The 20,690-nt window shown below is 40.6% G+C and overlaps 1 protein-coding gene across 1 annotated transcript in view; it reads left to right on the top strand.

Moving 5' to 3' along the window:
• ddx43 (DEAD (Asp-Glu-Ala-Asp) box polypeptide 43) overlaps positions 1-20,690 on the top strand; it is a 72,762-nt gene that overhangs the window by 25,200 nt on the left and 26,872 nt on the right. Inside the window, exons 6-11 of the mRNA XM_043680581.1 lie at positions 3,488-3,644; positions 3,731-3,849; positions 8,091-8,201; positions 10,183-10,324; positions 19,608-19,708; positions 20,206-20,293. Coding sequence (XP_043536516.1) covers positions 3,488-3,644; positions 3,731-3,849; positions 8,091-8,201; positions 10,183-10,324; positions 19,608-19,708; positions 20,206-20,293 — 718 coding nt within the window. The remainder of the gene's footprint in view (positions 1-3,487; positions 3,645-3,730; positions 3,850-8,090; positions 8,202-10,182; positions 10,325-19,607; positions 19,709-20,205; positions 20,294-20,690) is intronic.

The raw sequence follows: 20,690 nt of genomic DNA, 5'->3' as shown, positions 1-20,690 counted from the left end.
TAAGGTTGTGAATAGGGATACAGATGAAACAAGCTACTTTATCTTGGATGGTGTCAAGCTTCTTGATATTTGCTGAAACCACACTTAAAGGCAAGTAGGAACAGTATTCCATTATACTCCAGACTAATACCTTTTTAGATGGAGACAAATTCTGGAGGATTCTGAAAATTACTGCAAGATTCTAAACCTTTCACTTTCTTTTGTAGCCGCAATATTTTTGTGGTTTACTTTCAGTTTCTGATCAATGGTAACCCCTTGAAAGTTAATTGTATGGGATTCAGCAATGGTAATGCCTTTGCAAATCAAATAGAGATGGTTAGATTCTTTATTGTTGTAGACATGAAGGGAAACTTACAAGTGGTGGTATTCTTTGAGATGACCAGGAGGAAGAGAGAAGATTAATATGAATAATCCACACTTCTGACTATTTAACTAGCCTCTGATGGATGTGGCTGGAAATGTTAACAAATGAATTGGTGTTCTAAAGGTTGGTTAGTTTGAGATACAAAGTGATTGTCAAGGTTATAGGGCAGCTAAAGAATGAATCTACCTTTTGATTCTTGCCTTAGAGATGCCAGCAAAAGGTGGGCTAATTTGAATGCTGGTGTTTAATTAAAGCAATATTATTAACTTGCTAGCCTATTACTTTTCTTTCTTGCTGTTCTAAAATTCCAGATCAGTGTTATTGGTTAAGCCACACTGAAAACACATTTAGTCCCCATTCAGATCTCCCTCACTATGGATTACATAAGTCAAAAACCATATTGTTGTGGCAGAAAGGCAATATTGTGTGAAATGTAGCAAATGTCTTTTGGCAGCACCTTACTGGTACATGTTGGTAGAGGTGTTTATAATGTGAAGAGAGAAACCAAGTTAACATTTCAAATCCTGTATGACTTCTTCAGAACTAGTCACACATGTCCAGTCATACTGGACTCAACATCAACTCTTTCTCTCTGCACAGATGCTGCCACACCTGCTGAGTTTCGTCAGCACCTGTTTTATTTCATATTTTTAGCCTCCCCAGTATCTTGCTTTTACTTACAATGTGAAATGTTCTGACAGCACTCCACTCCCTTGTGAAGTGTGTGATGTAACTAGGGTTGTTTTGTTTTATTCAGTCATTGGATGTGTAGACTTGCTGGCTATGCCAGCATTTATTGCCCATCCCTAATTGACCTTGAGAAGATGTTGGTAAGCTGTCGTCTTGAAGTGTTATAACTCATTTAGTATAGGGATACCAATGATGCTGTTCGGGAGAGAGTTCCAGAGTTTTGACTTTGTGACCGTGAAGGAGCAACGTTACATTCCAAGTCATGATAATGTCAAGAAGCTGGCAAACAGACTTTATTTCTCACTTCCTCCCCACCCCCACACATACTGCCGATGTGTCGTCTCCTGCATCAGACTGCCAAGCAAACTCTTAACTATTATGGTAGATGATATGGACAGCATTCAATGTATCCAGACTAAAGGAAAAAACAGCATTAGCATATAAATTTAGATGGGAAGACAACTAATGTTTGAATTGAGAAAAGATGTGTACTACCTGCGCAAATGTTAAAGTTGGGAAAAGGATTCTTGGTGACTATTGACAAGTCACTTCATTGTTGAGCAACAGGATGCTTATTAATTGGGACCCATTTCAAGACTGATCATCAGTTGAACTTCCTGGAATGAACACTTAACAAAGGGATGCCACTGATACATATCACTTCACTGATTTGCTTTATTAAGGTGAATGGAAAGTGTTGGTATGCTCTAAAGGTGGAGGCAGTTGAGCCATATAAACAGTTATCCTACCCTCAGGCTGTCCCTGCCATTTGTTGCAGCCATTGTTCACGTTAATCTTTCATTTTGCAAGTGCAACTTTAGTTCAGAACCTAAACCCCAATCTATGGCTCTTGCTTCATATAACTTAGCGAGAAATGGGGAATGCAGCATTGTTTAGAAAACGTCACAAGTAACAGTGTTGTTTGTGTGGAACGACTGTTGTGGAATTATTCTTCATATTATGTGCATTGGTCTAGTTCAGTGAGGTAATCTGATTTGTGAAGAACAGGAAGTACCATTGCAGAGCTGTGAGCAGCCTCTAGCTCCTGTGATCTTTCAGCATTTGTTTTCTTGCTCTGCCTTCTCTGATGATGTTGAAAGAATGTTGTTTAATTGATTCATTTCATTGTCTGAGACTGCTGCTGGTAGGAGGAGGTACAGTAATTATCTTGCATTTCCTATTTTCACACTTTATCTCAAGTTTCTACTCATGCCAGTCACCTAACACTCAAACCAGCTGTATCATATAGTGCTGTCCTTAACTTGCTGCAAAAATGTTCCCAGTTTCTCAGAAAGCTGCACAAGTGGCCCTCGAAGACTTTGTCACACACACAGACATGTACAACCACCACCCCTGCCCCTGAATCCTTTTGATCCTCCTGTTGGCAAGACTGCCAATCTTTATTACAACTTGAACCAGAAAGTTGTCTATGTTATCTTCTTTCTGTCCCGCAAAACCCATTTGAGGCTGAGAAGTGGGCAATCATATGTAGTCTCATTCAGACCAGAAAGCTCAATGATCTCAATGAAGCTGAGCCTCGAAACGTAGCAAAGTCAGGAGCCAATGGGTTGCCATATTAAAATTTAGGCCTTTACTCCAATTCTAGTTACTTGTTCTGTAATGTTGCAATTTAGCCAGCAAATCGTGAAGCCAGATATGCCAGTGTTAAAGCTCCCTCTTTTGGCAGAAAAGGCAGATTCTAGTCATACATTTGTTCAGTAAGTGCTTCATCTGTTTACAGTAAGAATTTTTTTTATTATTTGAGCTGTTGTTGACTGTTATAATCTAATAGTGAAATTTAACTTCTGGCCAGACTACATATTGTAGCAACAAGGTTATTACTGTTTTACAATTAATGATAAGCTTCAGTATTATATAATTATAGTACCAATATCTTGTCTGTATGCAGCTTTCAATATCACTCATTCCTTTTTTATGAAGGGTGTTCTTAAATATTAAGCTGCACCTGATGTCTGTCTTTTAATTAATACTTGGAAAACCCCTGGTTTTTGTTACCTCAGCACCTATCCAGAGTTGCTGTATTTTCAAAAATTCTATTTGTTCACTGTGATGCACGTTTAAAATGTACTATGGAAGACAGGTTCCTGATATGATGGAATAGTGTATTATATCAAGGTACAAAGGCGCAGAGTTCTTGATTTCTCCTTTCAGGTCCTCCCTCCAGTTTCACTGATCAGAAGATACTGACTGGAAACAGAGTTATACAATTAAGGCAATGAGATTTTCATCATTATGACCCACTAATGCACTCCCTGCACCTCATTAAAACAATATGAGAGGGAGCTTAGGAGGTGGTCACCTGTTCCTTTGAATCTCTGGAATCTGACGAAGATTCTTTAGAAGTTTTAAAGTTGTATTGTCTCAAAATATTTGTTACAGAATCTCTCTGAATTGATGTGCTTGTTTTAATAGAAAGTTAAACAACAATATAATATGTGAAGATATCATTGAAGGCAATAAACGACACATTCCTAATCCAGTGCGCACATTTATGGAAGCTTTCGAGCATTATCCAGAGGTCATAGCAAACATCAAGAGAGTTGGGTTCCAGCATCCAACTCCTATCCAGGTATGGAAAATGTCATGTATGCTCCTATAATCTGATTGTTCTGTGAATGCAAGTGTGACTTAGTATTGATTGCATTTTTGCTTCAGTCTCAAGCGTGGCCAGTAATTTTACTGGGGATTGACTTGATTGGAATAGCGCAGACTGGAACTGGAAAAACCCTGGCATACCTCTTACCTGGTTTCATCCACCTGGACCTACAGCCAGTGTAAGCTACTATTTTCCATATGTCTTTCTCTCATAAAAATTCCATCTTCTTTCTCTCCTTTGCCTCTTCTGTTATTAACCTTGTTATTCTTCTAATTCTAACTAGGGTTCATTGAGCCACAACTCATCAGATACAAATCAGCTGAGTACAGGAGCAGTGCACAATGTGGTGAGGCAAACCCTGCTGCTTTTTGCCATGATTGTCTGTACCAGCCTACTGAAAACTGATAAAAACAAACAAGCCAATGACAATAGTGCTGGCTTCACTACTTGGACAGCACATTCCAGTCCCTGAGAATATCAAGAGGTTTTAGTCATGAGTTCAGGCTTTTAGAGCAAAACAGTGACTTGGTCAGGAAGAGATAAGACAAGAAGGAAGGAATTAAAGAAATTAAAATGGTTTAGCTAACACCAAAATGCAGTATGTAAGGAGGGAATTATTAAGGGAGGGGATGACTCGGTAATATACACTTACTGGGATAGATCAAGTTAGCGAGTTTTAAGATTTGTAGCTCAGGTTGAGGTTTCTGGATGTAGGTTTGCTCACTGAGGTGTAAGGTTCGTTTTCAGACGTTTGGTCACCATACTAGGTAATGTGTTGCTGGAAAAGCGCAGCAGGTCAGGCAGCATCTAGGGAACAGGAGAATCGACGTTTCGGGCATTAGCCCTTCTTAAGGCTAATGCCCGAAACGTCGATTCTCCTGTTCCCTAGATGCTGCCTGACCTGCTGCGCTTTTCCAGCAACACATTTCCATCTCTGATCTCCAGCATCTGCAGACCTCACTTTCTCACCATACTAGGTAACATCAGTGAGCCTCCAGATGAAGCATTGGTGGCATGGCCCGCTTTCTATTTGTATGTTTAGGTTTCCTTGCATGGATGACAATTTTTGTAGTGATGTCATTTCCTGTTCTGTTTTCTCAGGGGGTGGTAAATGGGATGCAGGTCAATGTGTTTGTTGTTAGAGTTCCAGTTAGAATGCCTTGCTTCTTGGAATTCTTGTGCATGTCTCTGTTTGGCTTGTCCTAGGATGGATATGTAGTCCCAGTCGAAGTTTTCCCTGGACTAACCACCAGGATACATGAACATCAACTAGCCACAAAACGGCATGACCCTCTCTCACTAGCATCCTTACATACAGATGAGGAAGGACACCACTTCGACTGGGACAACATATCCATCCTAGGACAAACCAAATAGGGACATGCACGAGAATTCCTAGAAGCATTCCAACCGGAACTCTATCAACAAACACATTGGCTTTGATCCCATTTACCACCCCCTGAGGAAAAAAACAGGAAATAATGTCACCACAGAAAATGATGTCATCCACGCAAGGAAACCTAAACACACAAATAGAAAGCGGGCCAAGCCACCAGTGCTTCATCTAGAGGCTCACAGATGATGTTACCTAGTATGGTGACAAAATGTCTGAAAACTAACCTTCCAGCTCAGTGAGCAAATCTACATCCATAGATCAAGTGTGGGAAATTTCTCCTAACACCAGAAATCACTATTAAAGATTGTCTATTTGGCATCTTGAAAGAACATTGGGGACGTTCTGGAATGTAGCTTGCATTAGTTTGAGTCAGTAACAAGATGACATGGATTTCAGATCAGCACCTTGTCAATAAAATTGCATAGGAAGCAAATGGAAGGATTTTAATGCTGCTGGGTGTGGAGCAATTGAAATAATGAAAGGTGCAGAGTCTTCATGCTAATATTTGTAAAAGGGCAATGGGCTAGAACTGAAAGGAGAGCTCACTCACCGACTGATCTACAGGGGTGATGGAGAGTGTGACAGAGGGGAAACTGTGTAGTGAGATGCATGGTGGATGGAGAGTGAGACCAGTAGGAGAAGTTGTTCAGAGAAAGAGAGCATAGGCTGATGGGAATGGGCTGAGGGTGAGATTATTCAGAATGAAGAGACATGGATGGTGGGAAATTGGACCAGTGGTGAAGTGATTCACATGGAGGGCACAAGACTAAGGGGTGAATGATCTGAGGGGAGGGAGGATAGAGAACGGGACCAAGTGGACATGGAATTGGTGAGAGAGGGAACCTGGATGATGAAAAATTGTTCAAACGCGGGAGCAGGGATGTTGGGGACTGATATTGAGATTCACAGAAGGGGAACAGGTATGAAGGGGAATGGGACTACAGTTCAGAGAGAGGATATGGGAATGATGGGGAGGTCACAGAAATGATGAGGAATGGGACTAGGTGATTATTCAGGGAAAGGATGTAGGTGATGTGAATGCCTCTGAAAGGAGAGATTATTTGGAGAGAGGGATGGGGTTGCGAGGTAATGGGGACCAAGCGGGCTGGAGATACGTGTGTGATGTAATTGCACGGACCTGGTACTGGTACGAGGGGCTGAACTGGCCTCTTTTGCTGTGAAATTCGATAGTAATCATTGGAATAGCAGTAAAATTAAGTTTAAAACTCAACAGAAAGTCTGAGAAGTCATGAAAATTCTTGTACTTTGTCAGTTTTCAGGCAGACTGCCAGATTAACCCTGGGCTTTGCATAAACTGCAGGGTTAGTGGCTTTGCTGAGTGTACTTCTTTGCATTAATTGCTAGGCTTTAGTACACCACAAGCATGTGACTTAAGCAAGTAGCCCTGCTGAAAAGATTATTGTCAGTGTGACAAATGAAATCTGTACCCTTCACTGCTTTAAACATGATAATTCTGTTCTCCTATCTGAATTCAAGACAGCCATTCCTGAGACTATCTCAGACATTATTCAGTAATAGATTTCTCTTATGTTAAAGTTCAAGTCTGGTGTTGTTTCTTTCAAGTGAAACATTAGTAGTCTCAACAAGTTTAGCTTAGATTCTCAGTTTTGTAACAGGAAGTGAAACCAGTGTACAACATGTGATATGGAACCAATATAATTGATGTAGCAAAAAAAAGCTGTGGGGAAGAAAAATCATTGTGACCAATTACAAAATCTGTAATTTTTAAAGTAAATATTGAAGTGAATTAGTGCAGTACAAACAGATCAAAATTTAAACGCCTTCACATTTGAAAATGATAATTGTGCCTTGTGATAATCTCATGAGGAACTATACACTGAGATTGTTAATTGATGTGATTACGTCACTGTAATCCTCACTCAGTGAGATTACTGCACTAATAAGGATAATTATAGACTTCAGCATCATAGTCTGAATGATTAAATGCGCAGAAATATGGCAGATTGGAGTTTAACATGAGAAAGTGTGAAGTGTCGGGAGAACTAATATGGAAAGAGTATTAGAAATAACACTATTCTGGAATGTGGATGAAGAAAGAGACTTGATACCTATATACAGAATTCCTTAAACATCAGACAACTTGATATAGTTCTTGAAAAGTATTTGGGTTACTTGATTTATAATCAGAGGAATGGAATATAAAAGCATCGAGATCATGCTGGAACTTATCATTGGTTAGGCCACGGATGACCTCTTATAGACAATTCTGACACTTTGGAGATGTACAATGTTTAGAAAAATGTGGAGAGGTGACCTCTTGTAAATTTTCAAGATAATGAAAGGCTTTGGTCAACCAAATTGGGGAAATTTGTTCTTTTTGACAAGAGGATCAATATTCAATGGTTGTAAATCAAAATCATTAGGATAAGTAGGAAGATACAGGAGAATTTTATTTCCTGCAGTTCTTAGGATCTGGGATGCTCTACCTGAACAAGTGATGGAAGCTCATTGAGTGAATTTGACAGGTATTTCACCATGAGAAACTTGCTGAATTATGGAAAAAGCTTAGTGTAATTATGATGACTCTTCAAAACAGCAGTAAGATGTGCTGAATGGCCTTATCCAGTGCTGTAAATTTCTCTAGCTAATCATTAGTTAGTGAGCTAGTGCCACTATAATTATCCTATAGTTCCTTCAGTTGTTATGCTGTGACTGCATTTAGAGGTTACTGACTGCAGATAGCTGCAACAGTTCTGTTGGATAAGTAGTCCTTTCTTTATTCTTGGATTTTCTGGTAAATTGGGAATGTTATCAAACGATGCCATTTATCTGGTGTCAAATGAGACATTGAAATTTTGATCACAAGGAAACATTAATAATCACATTGATATGATTGCACAAGGCCAAGACCTGGCTTCTTTATTGCATTGAAAAGTGCATGCCTTGAAACTTCTCAAGTGCCATCTGGCTGAGCAGGACCATCCTGTCTACCATGAGGTTAAACCATACCTGGAGTCTGTAACAATTCTGTTTGTATTTAGGCAGCGGGAGAAAGGTGATGGCCCAGGGATGTTGGTACTCACTCCAACAAGAGAGCTTGCTCTTCAGATACAGGAAGAGTGCAACAAGTACAGTTACAAAGGAATTAAGAGGTACTGATAATAGTTGTGCAGTACTTTAACGGTTAGAGAAAATTGCTTCCAAATGTCCTGTTGTGTCTTTGTAAACCTCGCCATAATTCTCCTGCTCTAGCAGTTGGAGTCAACAAGATATTTAATGGTGGAGTGAAGGCTTGCGTTTTTGGCTACTCAGTGAATTTTGACTGCTGAATTTTCAAATGTTCAAATCTCAAATCCACAGTACCTTCAATAATATCAAATCAACAACACTAACATTCCTGCAAGATGAATATTAAATGGTGCAGTTTGTTTGCACATACGGTACACCTTAATGTTTCTCAGACCAACAGCATGAGAAACGGCCACAGTGGATAAAACCACCTGTGCTGAACCATGACCGGAACATTTCTAAGTTCCATTTCTCAGACACTGGGAAATGTAAAATGTTGTAACGAAGCATAGCAAGAAATGTTTCTCAGGGCCTCTGATTCCAATCTGTATTGCAGCTTTCTTGAGTTAAGGCTTGCTGTGCTCAGTATTCAGCCCCACATGATAAGAGTGGTGCTGCAAATAGCTGGAAGTGTCCAACTGCAGGTGGTATTATTGATACCGAGGACATTAAACTGAACGAATAACAAAAGGTGCAACAGGGTTTTTTAAAATAACCAATTCTCCAATCCCATACAAAAATGCTGTAAAAACAGAAAATGCTACAAATACTCAAGGTCAGGCAGCACCAATATAATGTTCTGGATTAGTGGTGCTGGAAGAGCACAGCGGATCAGGCAGCTTCCAAGGAGCTTCGAAATCGACGTTTCGGGCAAAAGCCCTTCATCAGGAAAGCCCTTCATCGGTTTTGCCCGAAACATCGATTTCGAAGCTCCTTGGATGCTGCCTGAACTGCTGTGCTCTTCCAGCACCACTAATCCAGAATCTGTTTTCCAGCATCTGCAGTCATTGTTTTTACTAATATAATGTTGCCAGACCTGATGAGTATTTGCCATTTTTTTTCTCTCCCTTTGGATTTTCAACATCTGCCCTTTTCTTTGCTTCAGGTAACCATACCTTCAGTTTCTGCCCAATTTTGGGAATCTTCCACCACCTTGGGGAGACCTTAAGATCATAGGAGCAGATATTAGGCCATTCAGCCCATCTGCTCCACCAGGTTATCATGGTTGATAGGCTTTTCATCCCCATTTTCCTGCTTTCTCCCTTTAACCTTTGATCCCATTGGCAATCAAGAACTTAGCTACCTCTGTCTTAAATATACTCAATGACCTCGTCTTCACAGCTCCATGGCAATGAATTCCACAGATTCACCACTCTCTGGCTAAGGAGGTTTCTCCTTGTATCCGTTCAAAAAGATCTTCCCTTTACTCTAAGGTTATGCCCTCGGGTCCTCCTCTCTCCTGCCAATGGAAACATCTTCCCAACGTCTAGTCTGTCCAGGACGTCCAGTATTCTAAGTTTTCAATTGAGTTCCCCCTCACCCTGCTAAAGTCCATCGAATATAGTCCCAGAGTCCTCAAACATTCCTCATATGTTAAGCCTTTCGTTCCTGGGATCAGTCTCATGAACCTCCTCTGGACCTGCTCCAGGGCCAATACATCCTTCCTGAGGCATGGGGCCAAAATTGCTCACAATACTCTAAATGTGGTCTGACCATAGAGTGGATAGTGATTCATGTCAGGCTATGTTTCTCAACAGCTTTTCAGGAAGCAGTAGGCATTTGGGAGGGCTGTTCTGAAGGTGCCCCTGTTATATCTCAAACAGGATCAGAAAATTAGTTCATGTTTTTGTTAGCATACATGCCACACTCCAGTGATTCATTTTACATGTCAATAAAATTATAGTGGGAGATCAGGACAATCCCAGTGGGAACTCGAGCTCCAGATTTGTTCACTTGAACAAGAGATGTTTTTTCTTTTTTGCACCGTTATATGTTGTTGAAAGGATTTCAATACCCTCGAACTGTGTTGATCTGTGTTTAATGGTCAGATGTTTAAATCTGCAGCATTTGTATTTATGGAGGAGGAAGCCGTAAAGATCAGATCAGTTTTGTAACAAAAGGAGTGGACATAGTTATTGCAACTCCCGGACGGTTGAATGATCTTCAAATGAACAATTTCATCAATCTGAAGAGCATCACATATTTGGTGAGTGAGCAGGGGAAGTGAAGCAGAACTTAACCCCAGGTTTCATCTGTTTTCATTTGAATACTTTATTTAACATTGAGGGTGTGGGTCAGTGTCAGAGGGCTGCACCCAAGGGTGCATGGCAGTGCCTGGGCTGGCCACCTTTCACCTGAGGTGTTAAACTAGTCCCAAGTAGAAGATCCCACAAGAGTGAATAACACCTTAACATTAACTCCTATCAACTAATCACTATGTTCATTGCTCTTTGTTGCATTTTGCTATATGCTTACCTATAAAGTAACTTGGTGTGAACTTCTGAAATAAACAAGTAGATGTCATGTTTTTGCACCATCTGGATTGATGTATAAATGCAAGTTTGCTCTTGTCAGAGTGACCCCAGATTTACTGATGAAAAGAGACCATTCTCCAACCAGCATTCATACTGGCCTGCTTGTGGACTACTGTATACTGGAAATTGCTCTGAACACTAATCAAGTATAAAGAAGAAAGAGCTGGTACTTAGGTGGTTCTTTCACATACACTGCTCTTTGTGTAGGGCTATTTCATCTGAGGAATGGTACCAGCTATAGATGGCTCCCTCGGGAATGGCTCTCCAACGGTGGGCTGCTTCCTTGAGACTGACCCTCTGACATGGAGCGTTCCATTGGGACTGACCTGCTAGTGGGAGTGTCAGACTTGAGATTTTCACTGTTCCTTATGTTAAATTGTTGGCATGAAACTATTCTGATTGGTCGTCTTTCTGTGCAGTGTTTTGTTCCCATGTGAACTGCTGTTGCTGATTCAACAATGTCCAAGAAATATCAAAGTTTGTTTGAAAACATTTCTGTGAAGCACTTTGGGTTGTGTTATTATGTTGAAGAAGCTGATTAAATGCAAGTTATTGTTGATCCTCTCCTTTACGAGGTTCTACTTGGTTTTGTTAAATAATGTTGTTTTTCTTGCCTTCAAGTCGTGCAGGGATAAAGCATCCTCCTGGTGAGTTGATTCATTAATTAACTGCAAGTGATGGATTTTTCTTTTCAGAATGGAACACCTTACCAGAGTCTGTACCAACTACTTACAAGTCAGGCACAGCAAAAGTTCAGAGGTTTCACACTGCCTTGCCTGTATTGTTGGAGGGCCACAGCTCCAGGACACTCCTCCTGCCCCACACTAGCATATATCTCTGTTCCCAAACCAGCCACCTAGTTGTCTTCCTGAGAAATAAACAGAATGCTGCAAATGGTCAGCTGGTATCTGTAGAGTGAGAGAGAGAGAGAGAGAGAGAGAAAGAGAAATAAAGTTTATCCTACAGGTCAGTGACTCTTCATCAGAACTGGAGTTGAGGCTGCTCAGAGCTAGTTCTCTAGGCTGTCAGTGCTGAGACTGACTCAGCTCATTTCATACTGAATCCTGATGGTCAGCCGGCAGAAGAACTTTCAGGCTGTCGAGCCAGAATGAATTTCAACCCAGTCTCCAACCTTTTCAAAAGAACTTACAGATTCTGACATTAATGCTGGACATTGTATTTGCGATTCACATTACAGTTACATTGTTTAGATTTTGCTTGGTTTAACCAGTCTTAATTGAAATTCTAAATCAAATAGATGTCTAAATGATAGACTGGAATTGAAGGAAGTACCTAAAGGTCGACTCATCTGTAAATGGCTGGAGAAATCTCTGGAGCTGCATTGCAGTATATTTGTTTCCCAGTAGATGGCGTTTTATTCAAACTGTTTCAGGTGCTTTTTTTTGAGAGTGGGAATTATACAGGAGCAAACATCTATGTTGGGTCCTTTTTGTCAAAGAAGCTTGTCTTCATATCAGTCGTTACCACAGGGAATGGTCACTGACACCACAGCCTGTCAGTTAGTGGTAGCGTGGGTAATTCCACCTCCTATCAGCCCAGTTCCAGACCATTGGATTATTATGCATTGGTTAGTCAGTCTCTTTGCTGCAGAGTTCCTCAGGTTAGTGCCCTATGCCTGATGTCTGTAACTGTTTCATCAATGACGTTCCCTCCATGAGGACAGATATGGGGATGTTTGCAGAAGATTGCTCATTCCTATTGGCAACCCATCAGAAAACAATTTGCAGCAAGACCTGAATGACATCTAGGCTTAGGCTGATAAGTAGCAAGTAATATTCGTACCATATGATTGTCAGGCAATGACCATCCCCAGCAAGAGAGAATCTGAACATTTCCCCTTGGCAATCAATGCCATTGTCAGATAGCCCACTATCAACATCAACTAGAAACAGAACTAGAACATTCATATAAATGGTGTGGCTACAAGAGCTGGGAAATTTACAGTGGATAACTCCTCTCTCCACTTCTTAAACATTCCAGCAAGACATTGATTAGGAACGTGATACCTGGGTGAATATGGCTGTCACAACACCAAAGAAGCTTTACACCTTTTATGACAAAGCAGCCTACCTGATCGGTGCCTACCTTAAGCTTTCTATCCTTGCACTACCATCTACAAGATGCACTGTAGTAACTTATTCAATCATCATCACTCAGAAAAAATAAGGGAAAGTGCATGGCAACAAGCTTCCTTCCAAGTCTCTGACTATCCTGACTTCAAGTTACTTTGCCGTTCCTTTGCTGTCAAATTCCTAGAACTCCCTTCTTTCACAATGCGTTGCAAGTACATATTCCATAAAACTTGCAGTGTTTCAAGAAAGCAGTCCACTGCCACCACCTCAAGTGGAATTGGGATTAGCCAAGTATGATGACCTTTCCAGCAAATCCCCGGTCCTATGAGTGAAGAATTAACACAATCACATTTATACTTGAAATTCAGTGAATTGGAGTTGGGTCGAGGAAACAGGGTGCATCTTGCATTCAGTCTTTGCTTTAAAGTCAGACTTTCTATTTTTTCCATATTTCCATCATAAATTTCTCTGTTCACTTTTATTGTTGAAGCTGCACATTTATTGATGCATATGTACAATCTGCCACCACTGGTAGGAGGGTGTTATTTCTGCAGGACAAGTATATCTGGGCAGTTCCTCTCTGCATTTCTGAGACTATTTCAAAAGTTAGCAAGTGCAAGTGTCATTGTGATCTGCTATCTTTGCCAGCAATTGAGTCCTCAAACCAGCAGTGACTATGCTGCTAGATTTCAGTATCCTGCGTCCACGTTGAATTTTTTTTTGGTTATTCATTCTTGTGGGTATCGCTCGCTGACTGGCCAGCATTTATTACCCATCCCGCGTTGCCCTTGACAAGTTGGTAGTGAGCTACCATCATAGAGTCATAAAGATGTACAGCATGGAAAGAGACCCTTCGGTCCAACTCACCCATGTCGACCAGATATCCTAAATTAATCTAGTCCCATTTGCCAGCATTTGGCTCATATCCCTCTAAACCCTTCCTATTCATGTGCTTATCTAGATGCCTTTTAAATGTTGTAATTGTACCAGCCTCCACCACTTCCTCTGGCAGCTCATTCCACACACAGCATCCCTGCAGGGAAAATGTTGCCCCTTAGGTCCCTTTTAAAGCTTGCCCCTCTCATCCTAAATCTGTCCTCTAGTTCTGGACTCTCCCACCCCACGGAAAAGACCTTGTCTATTTACCTTATCCATGCCCCACATTATTTTATAAACATCTATATGATCACCCCTCAACCTCTGACCCCCCAGGGAAAACAGCCCCAGCCTATTCAGCCTCTCCTGTAAGCTCAAACCCTCCAACCCTGAAAACATCCTTGTAAATCTTTTCTGAACCCTTTCAAGTTTCATAACTCCTTTCCTATAGGAGGGAGACCAGAATTGCACGCAATCTTCCAAACGTGGCCTAACCAATGTCCTCTACAGCCGCAACATGACCATTCTTGAACCGTTGCAATCCATTTCTTCAAGAAGGCAGCACACCACCACCTTCTCAAGGGCAACTAGAGAAGGGCAATAAATGCTGGCCAGCTAGCAACACCCACATTCCACAAAAGTAAAAAACTAAATATATATAGTCACTGAAGCAATTTGGTTCTATACAGTACCATATGAAGAAATAAAGAAACAATGGAGTGTGACACTATTTGTCAAACAAAACTAAGGCATTTCTTTCTTATGCAAGATTACCTTTCCATACATTTGAGGCACTGGTGTGGTGGGGATGGGGAAGGGAACATGGTCCAATAACTGCATCAACCCCCATTTAACTTGGGCAGGAAGACCTTAGAGTGGCCTTTCCCCACTGCCCTTTGGCAGCAGCTGCCCCAAGCTTTAGTGCGTCCCTCAACATGTAGAACTGGACCTTGGCATGTGCCAATCTGCAACACTCGGTTGAGGTCAACTCCTTGCTCTGGGCATTACCTTCTGCTTTTGCTCCCAGGGATCCTTTACTCCACTCTCTTCCACCAACTGAGTCTTAACTCAGTCTTCTTTCACATATGTTAACAGTCTTAACACCTTACAATTTCACCTACTGGTTTGAGCACCGGGGTACATGTACCATACAACCACTGAAGGTGGGGTAACTGTGATTTGATGGGCCTTCCACTTAACCCATCATAACTCCCCCCTCAGGGTGCACGACCCTTCATCTCTGTGACATTTTGACACAGTCGTCAATCACTCTTGTGTTTTCATTTTACTTCCTTTTCACAAATACTACTTTCATTGTTTTAAAGTCAGTTTCTCTATGGACTATGTCAGTGCCTTATCATTTAAACACCCTTTTTTTTGTACTCTTTCAAGCTACAATAACCATTTTATCAAGTAGCTGTGCATGTCTAAGACCCATTGTTCAATGCATTTTTGTCAAGTATTAGCTCATACTTGTTACTTCAGATGTAACCATCTCTTTTGCACGGTTACATGTAGATCCCAAGATCATGCCATATATTTTTGACTTTCAGGCGATTTTTTGGAAGATCACATGTAGGTGGAGGGTGCCTGGGTACCATCGTTGCCTGGTCCCAGTGTTCTACTTGGTGGCCAAATCATCTAATTCAGTTCCCTTTTGAAAAAACCTACCAGCAAGGCCACACACAGTTCCAAGAGAAAACTACGGTTTGATTTCATTGAGTGTAGCAAAATGGATTATATCCAATGTAAGTGACCCCCATTTCCATTTGATGCTGTGACACTTTTTCCCCTGTCACTATTCTTTTAATTCAAAATATGGCCCACATCAATTATCATTATAACTAGTGAAAACTTTACTGTATAGAATAAACACAAGCATGTTTTCGCAATACCTTTAAAAGTGACAAATGAATATTTAATGCTTGTGATTTCAAGCACTACAAATTTCACTTGTTTGGTCTTTATTACAAAAAGTACATACAATTTTCTAAAATGTAAGTGACTAACTTGTACTCAAATTTTCTTATTTCAAAATTATTCTAAATTCAAAATTGACAACAGATTTGGATTTATTTTATGTACAGCCTCAGCTGTGGTGTTGAGCTAATTAATTTCTTCTTGAGCAATCTATCCCATTTTATTCTGATGCACATTAAAACCACTCAAACTGTTTGTTTCTATTGGCTCTGGGCTTTATATTAAAATGTAAAGGTTTAAATTTATTTGTCCTTCTAAAAATCAATTGATTTTCCCATCATGTGCTTGAATAGCAACTTCTATCAATCCCAATTTCAGGAATCGTACATTTAGGCTTGGTGATGTTTAAACAGTGAACTTTCAAAATTGTAGTCAGTTCAAGGTTGTCCTATTTTTCAAAAATTTCCAGCTCTTATGGTGTGTTCTTGAAACCTGTTCAAAAAAACAAAAAAAAACATTGTTTCTCTGGAAGAAACCCAGTGGGTTAGTAATATCTAAACATATCTGTAATATTTGGAAGTCTAGAATTTTGTCCTTTCCAAAATCATATATTTCATCATACAGAAGACTTGAGAAGATTTAAAACCGTCTGAGACGAAAAAAACTGCAGATCCTGGAATCCAAGGTAGACCATCAGAATACTAAAAGAACACAGCAAGGCAGGCAACATCCTGAAGAAGGGTTACACCCGAAACGTTGACTTCTCTACCTCCTGATGCTGCCTGGCTTGCTGTCGTCTTCCAGCTTTCTGCTTGTCTACATTTAAAACTGTCAGCAGAAAGAGTTAACCCAGCTCGTCCCGGAAGAGGCAGAGCCTAAGTCACCAGGTGATGTCATGTCGTACTTTCATGTTCTTTCTTTGAAAAAGTTAATGAGTAAATAGACAAAACATTCCTCAGTGCCAATTCAGAGGTCAAATTCGATGCTTTCCAAAAAGGTTTATCTATGTTTTTGAGAGCAGGCTAAAGCATTTTCTTCACAACTCTTCTCTTTAAAGACATTTGTAAAACTTCCTAATGAAATAAGATTTGGAAGTCTTGAGCCTCTGATGCTTTCGGGTAACTTTGTTTTACTATTGATTTCTGTTGAATGTAAGGAATGCTGGCCTTGTAACTTCCATGGGAGCTCTGTCTGAATAAAATCCAATTTTCATAGAGAGCTTCTTTAACTTTGGAGTTGAAATAGACTTGCTGATCTTATCTCTAACTGTGCATAAGGGTCCTACCTCTTTGTACAGTCCTTCTGGCTCGTGGATGACATTACACACTGGCTTTGTCTCACTACACAGGGATGGAACAGTTGGGGAAGTGCTGTCAGCTACATTCTCAAGGTTATGCACCTTGTCTTACAAGATAACAGTCCCAGATGTTGTCTATTCACTGATTTCTGCCTGGCGTGTTTTGTTCTTTGCCATCAGATAAATCTGTTCAAATTGCCTTCTCAAAATTCTAGTTTTCCCCATTTTTAGAACACCATGCTCACAAACAATTAAGATGAGCAAGTATTATTACACAGTATTAAAGATTCACTCATATATTAAAACAATTACAAATATTACAGTCCTTAGAAGACCAGAAAATGAAATTCTAAAGGCAGTAATTCAATCACAACGATTTAAATATTTGCTGTTTATCCAGGACTTTTTCTTCAAATTAAATACAACACCGGCAGTACAGCATTTTAAGGAAAGAGGAAATAACTTTAACTTAATTTCCTGTCTTCATTTGGTTTTGTATGTTTTCAGTCAATTGCAAGAGGTAAATTTTCACCAAGCCATTAAGAAAGTAATTCCAAAATAAACATTTCCTAGCAGGTTCTTGACAGAACTACTGATTATTCCTTAATGGGACATTTAACTCAGACATCCATGTTCCAACTGCACTCTACATTATACACTCTCAAAATATAAACTTTGAGTTAATACAAAGCTATTTGGACGCATTTTGTTTTCTGCACAATGGAATGTCTGGAAAAAGATAGAAAGTACTATGAAATGGTGATATCAGCACGTAATGTTAGATTCAGAATAATATTAATCGTGGGAACTTTATTCCACTTGTTGGACTTTCCAAAAAAATATAAAAGCCTTGCCAGACCTTGAGCACCAGGGGGAAGAACACAGCTGACACGACAACATTTTGGCAGCCAACGAATAAAAGCACATATGAACTAGATCACAAAAGGTTAACAGTTCACTGTGTATACTCAAAGCATTCACATCTCTCTCTCTCTCTCTCTCTCTCTATCTCTCTATCTCTCTCTCTATCTCTCTCTCTCCCCCCCCTCTTTCTCTCACTCTCCTACAATTTGTGGACATTTTCTTCCAATTTAACTTTAGACATTTTCAACACGCCTATTCACAGATAGTAATATGCTTTGACAGCCGGTGGACTTGAACCCAGGCCTCCTGACTTAGGTAGGGACACTACCACTGTCACAAGAGTCTCTCAGTTTTAACTTTATGTTTATCCTTTACCTGTAAAAACTGTGAGATGTGCAAATAGTTTCACATCCAATGACTTGTATTCCAGAACCAGCAGAAATTGAACAAAAAAAGATTTATTATCCTTAATTCAACAACCACGACACCAGTCCAGCTTTTCAGTCAAGTCCTGCCTGTGGAAGCAATTCTGAGATCCATCTCTGAGGACTTGCAGCTGCCATGCATAGCTAATTTCATTTGTCCAAACTATACTGACTATATCTCATAGCTTCACACAACTAATTTGCTGTGTATCCTCATTTTCCATCTCTCTCTCTCTCTCTCTTGATTCCCCCCCACCCCTGTTTGTTTGCTTTTAGTGCTGGACTGCATGCTATACTGCTCTGCCTCTTCTCAGTTTGATCTACTCATAGTCAATGTACTGCTCGCCTCCTTTACTTTTCGCTCCTCCCAAAACAACATACAGAGGCCGGTCAGCAGAATCCACCTCATTGGGGTGAAACTCTTAGGTTTCCTTTTGGAAACCTACTTCATTCAGTCAGTCCTGTTTGGCATGGAATAGCCCCTTGAGATTTTGCTCCAAATCCTCTACCTCCCACCAATCCCCTCCAATAAACTTCACTGGGGCCTTAACCCCAGCCAACCAGTTCACTTGCACACCGAACCCATCGTTACAGGACCATTCTGAGATACAGAATGTTTCCCCTGCCACGGAATCCATCTTGTTGAATATTTTTAAAAGTCTCATTAAAATAAATACAAGAAAATACGTGTGCTTCAACACAGCAAATTTATTAGCTTAATCTGTTTAACACATACACAAACTAATGAGCAAATCTCTTAGCTTACTCTCTCTCAGAAATACAAACTAATGAGTCACACAGTCTTTCAGCCATTGGGGACTTGGTGACAATGGCACTTGGAGCTCTACCTCAGATTCCATGACACTGGTCTCATGAACCCCAGGCTGATATGGAAAGTCCAACAAGTGGGATAAAGTTCCCAATATTAATACTTTTCCGAATCTGACATTACGTGCTGATATCACCATTTCATAGTACTTTGTCTTTTTCCAGACATCCCATTGTGCCTCTGTGGGAGGAAGCCAGAGCACCCAGAGCACTGCTGCCTCACAGCACCAGAGCCCTGGGTTCGATTCCAGCCTCAGGCAACTGTCCGTGTGGAGTTTGCACATTCTCCCCGTGTCTGCGTGGGTTTCCTCTGGGTGCTCTGGCTTCCTCCCACAGAAAACAAAATGCCTCCAAGTAGCTTTGTATTAATTGCATAAAGGAATGGTTCCCAGCTCTCCTCTGGAACCCTTCCTCCACTCCCCTCTCCCATTTCTCTCTCCTCCGAGCCAAAACAGGCTGTTACTGTAGTAGGCTAGTAATGTTCCATATGTCTCTAATTGCTGAATGTTATGTCCAAACTATTCACCCTTAAACAACCTGGTTTGGCAATACTTTTTAAGCCCTGCACTACAGTGACAGAAAAAAATCATTTATGGTCATTTGATCAGAAAATGTAGATTAATGTTATTTTTCTGCTTCTTCCTTTAAACAGGTGTTGGATGAGGCAGATCGCATGCTGGATATGGGATTTGAACCTCAGATTATGAAGATCCTTTTGGACATACGACCTGATAGACAGACCATTATGACCAGGTAGAAAAGGGCTGACTGATGTATTCCTCACCTCGAGTAATCTGCTTTAAATAAAACAACAAAGCAAGTTCATTGGTCAAAAACTAATCACTGGCAGGCATTGTACAATTGGCTCAGTATTCCAGTCAGGGTTAGGGGAGGAGGTTAATGATTGTCAGCACTGAGCTTGCAACCAACTGAAGCAGAATGAGGTTTTTCTGTGCTCTCGGAGCTCATTCCATATGCAGAGAGTTTGGCGGGTGGTTAGCTATGTTTGCTACTGTACTCCGGCACTGAGCATCATAGATGGAATGACCCAGTGTCAAATCAACATCTTTTCAGGAAAACTGTAAAGCAGGTTTGGGGTGAAGAAGGATCTTAAGAGAACAGTTTCATGCTTACAGAAATGGTCCCACATCATGTTGGAATCAGCCTTGGAGCACTTTGCAAAGAGGAAAGTTGAATGCTCAGCAATAGACACCAGTACATGTTGTTAATTCTTTCTCCTCTCTCTGCAGTGCAACATGGCCTGATGGGGTTCGGAGATTAGCAAAATCGTATCTGAAGAATCCGATGATGGTTTATGTAGGAACACTGGATTTAGCAGTGAGTAAAGGCAGATCATTGGGTTTCATTTGCAAGCTTTTGAACATGTTCAGAGAGTAACTATAATGTATTTTGTGCAGCAGGTTATTATAAAAGTATGTCACACTTCTAAATTGAGGATTTTGACTGTTTGGTTTGTTAAAGTAGCTTAGGGTGTGCAGGAACCTGCAAGACTGAGTTTTACTCAAAGGTCCACTTAACATATCTGAATGCGGCTAAAATTTTCAGAAGGTTAAAGATAATTTAAAGAGCTGGTCTGGTTGGTGATTGTAAAGCTAGCAGTGATTAACTGTGGCAGCACAGTAACTCAGTGGTTAGCACTGCTGCCTCACAGCACCAGAGCCCTGGGTTCGATTCCAGCCTCAGGCAACTGTCCGTGTGGAGTTTGCACATTCTC

This window comes from Chiloscyllium plagiosum, chromosome 3, assembly GCF_004010195.1.
Source record: "Chiloscyllium plagiosum isolate BGI_BamShark_2017 chromosome 3, ASM401019v2, whole genome shotgun sequence".
Taxonomy (NCBI): Eukaryota; Metazoa; Chordata; class Chondrichthyes; order Orectolobiformes; family Hemiscylliidae; genus Chiloscyllium; species Chiloscyllium plagiosum.
This window is presented reverse-complemented; position numbering and strand designations above follow the sequence as displayed.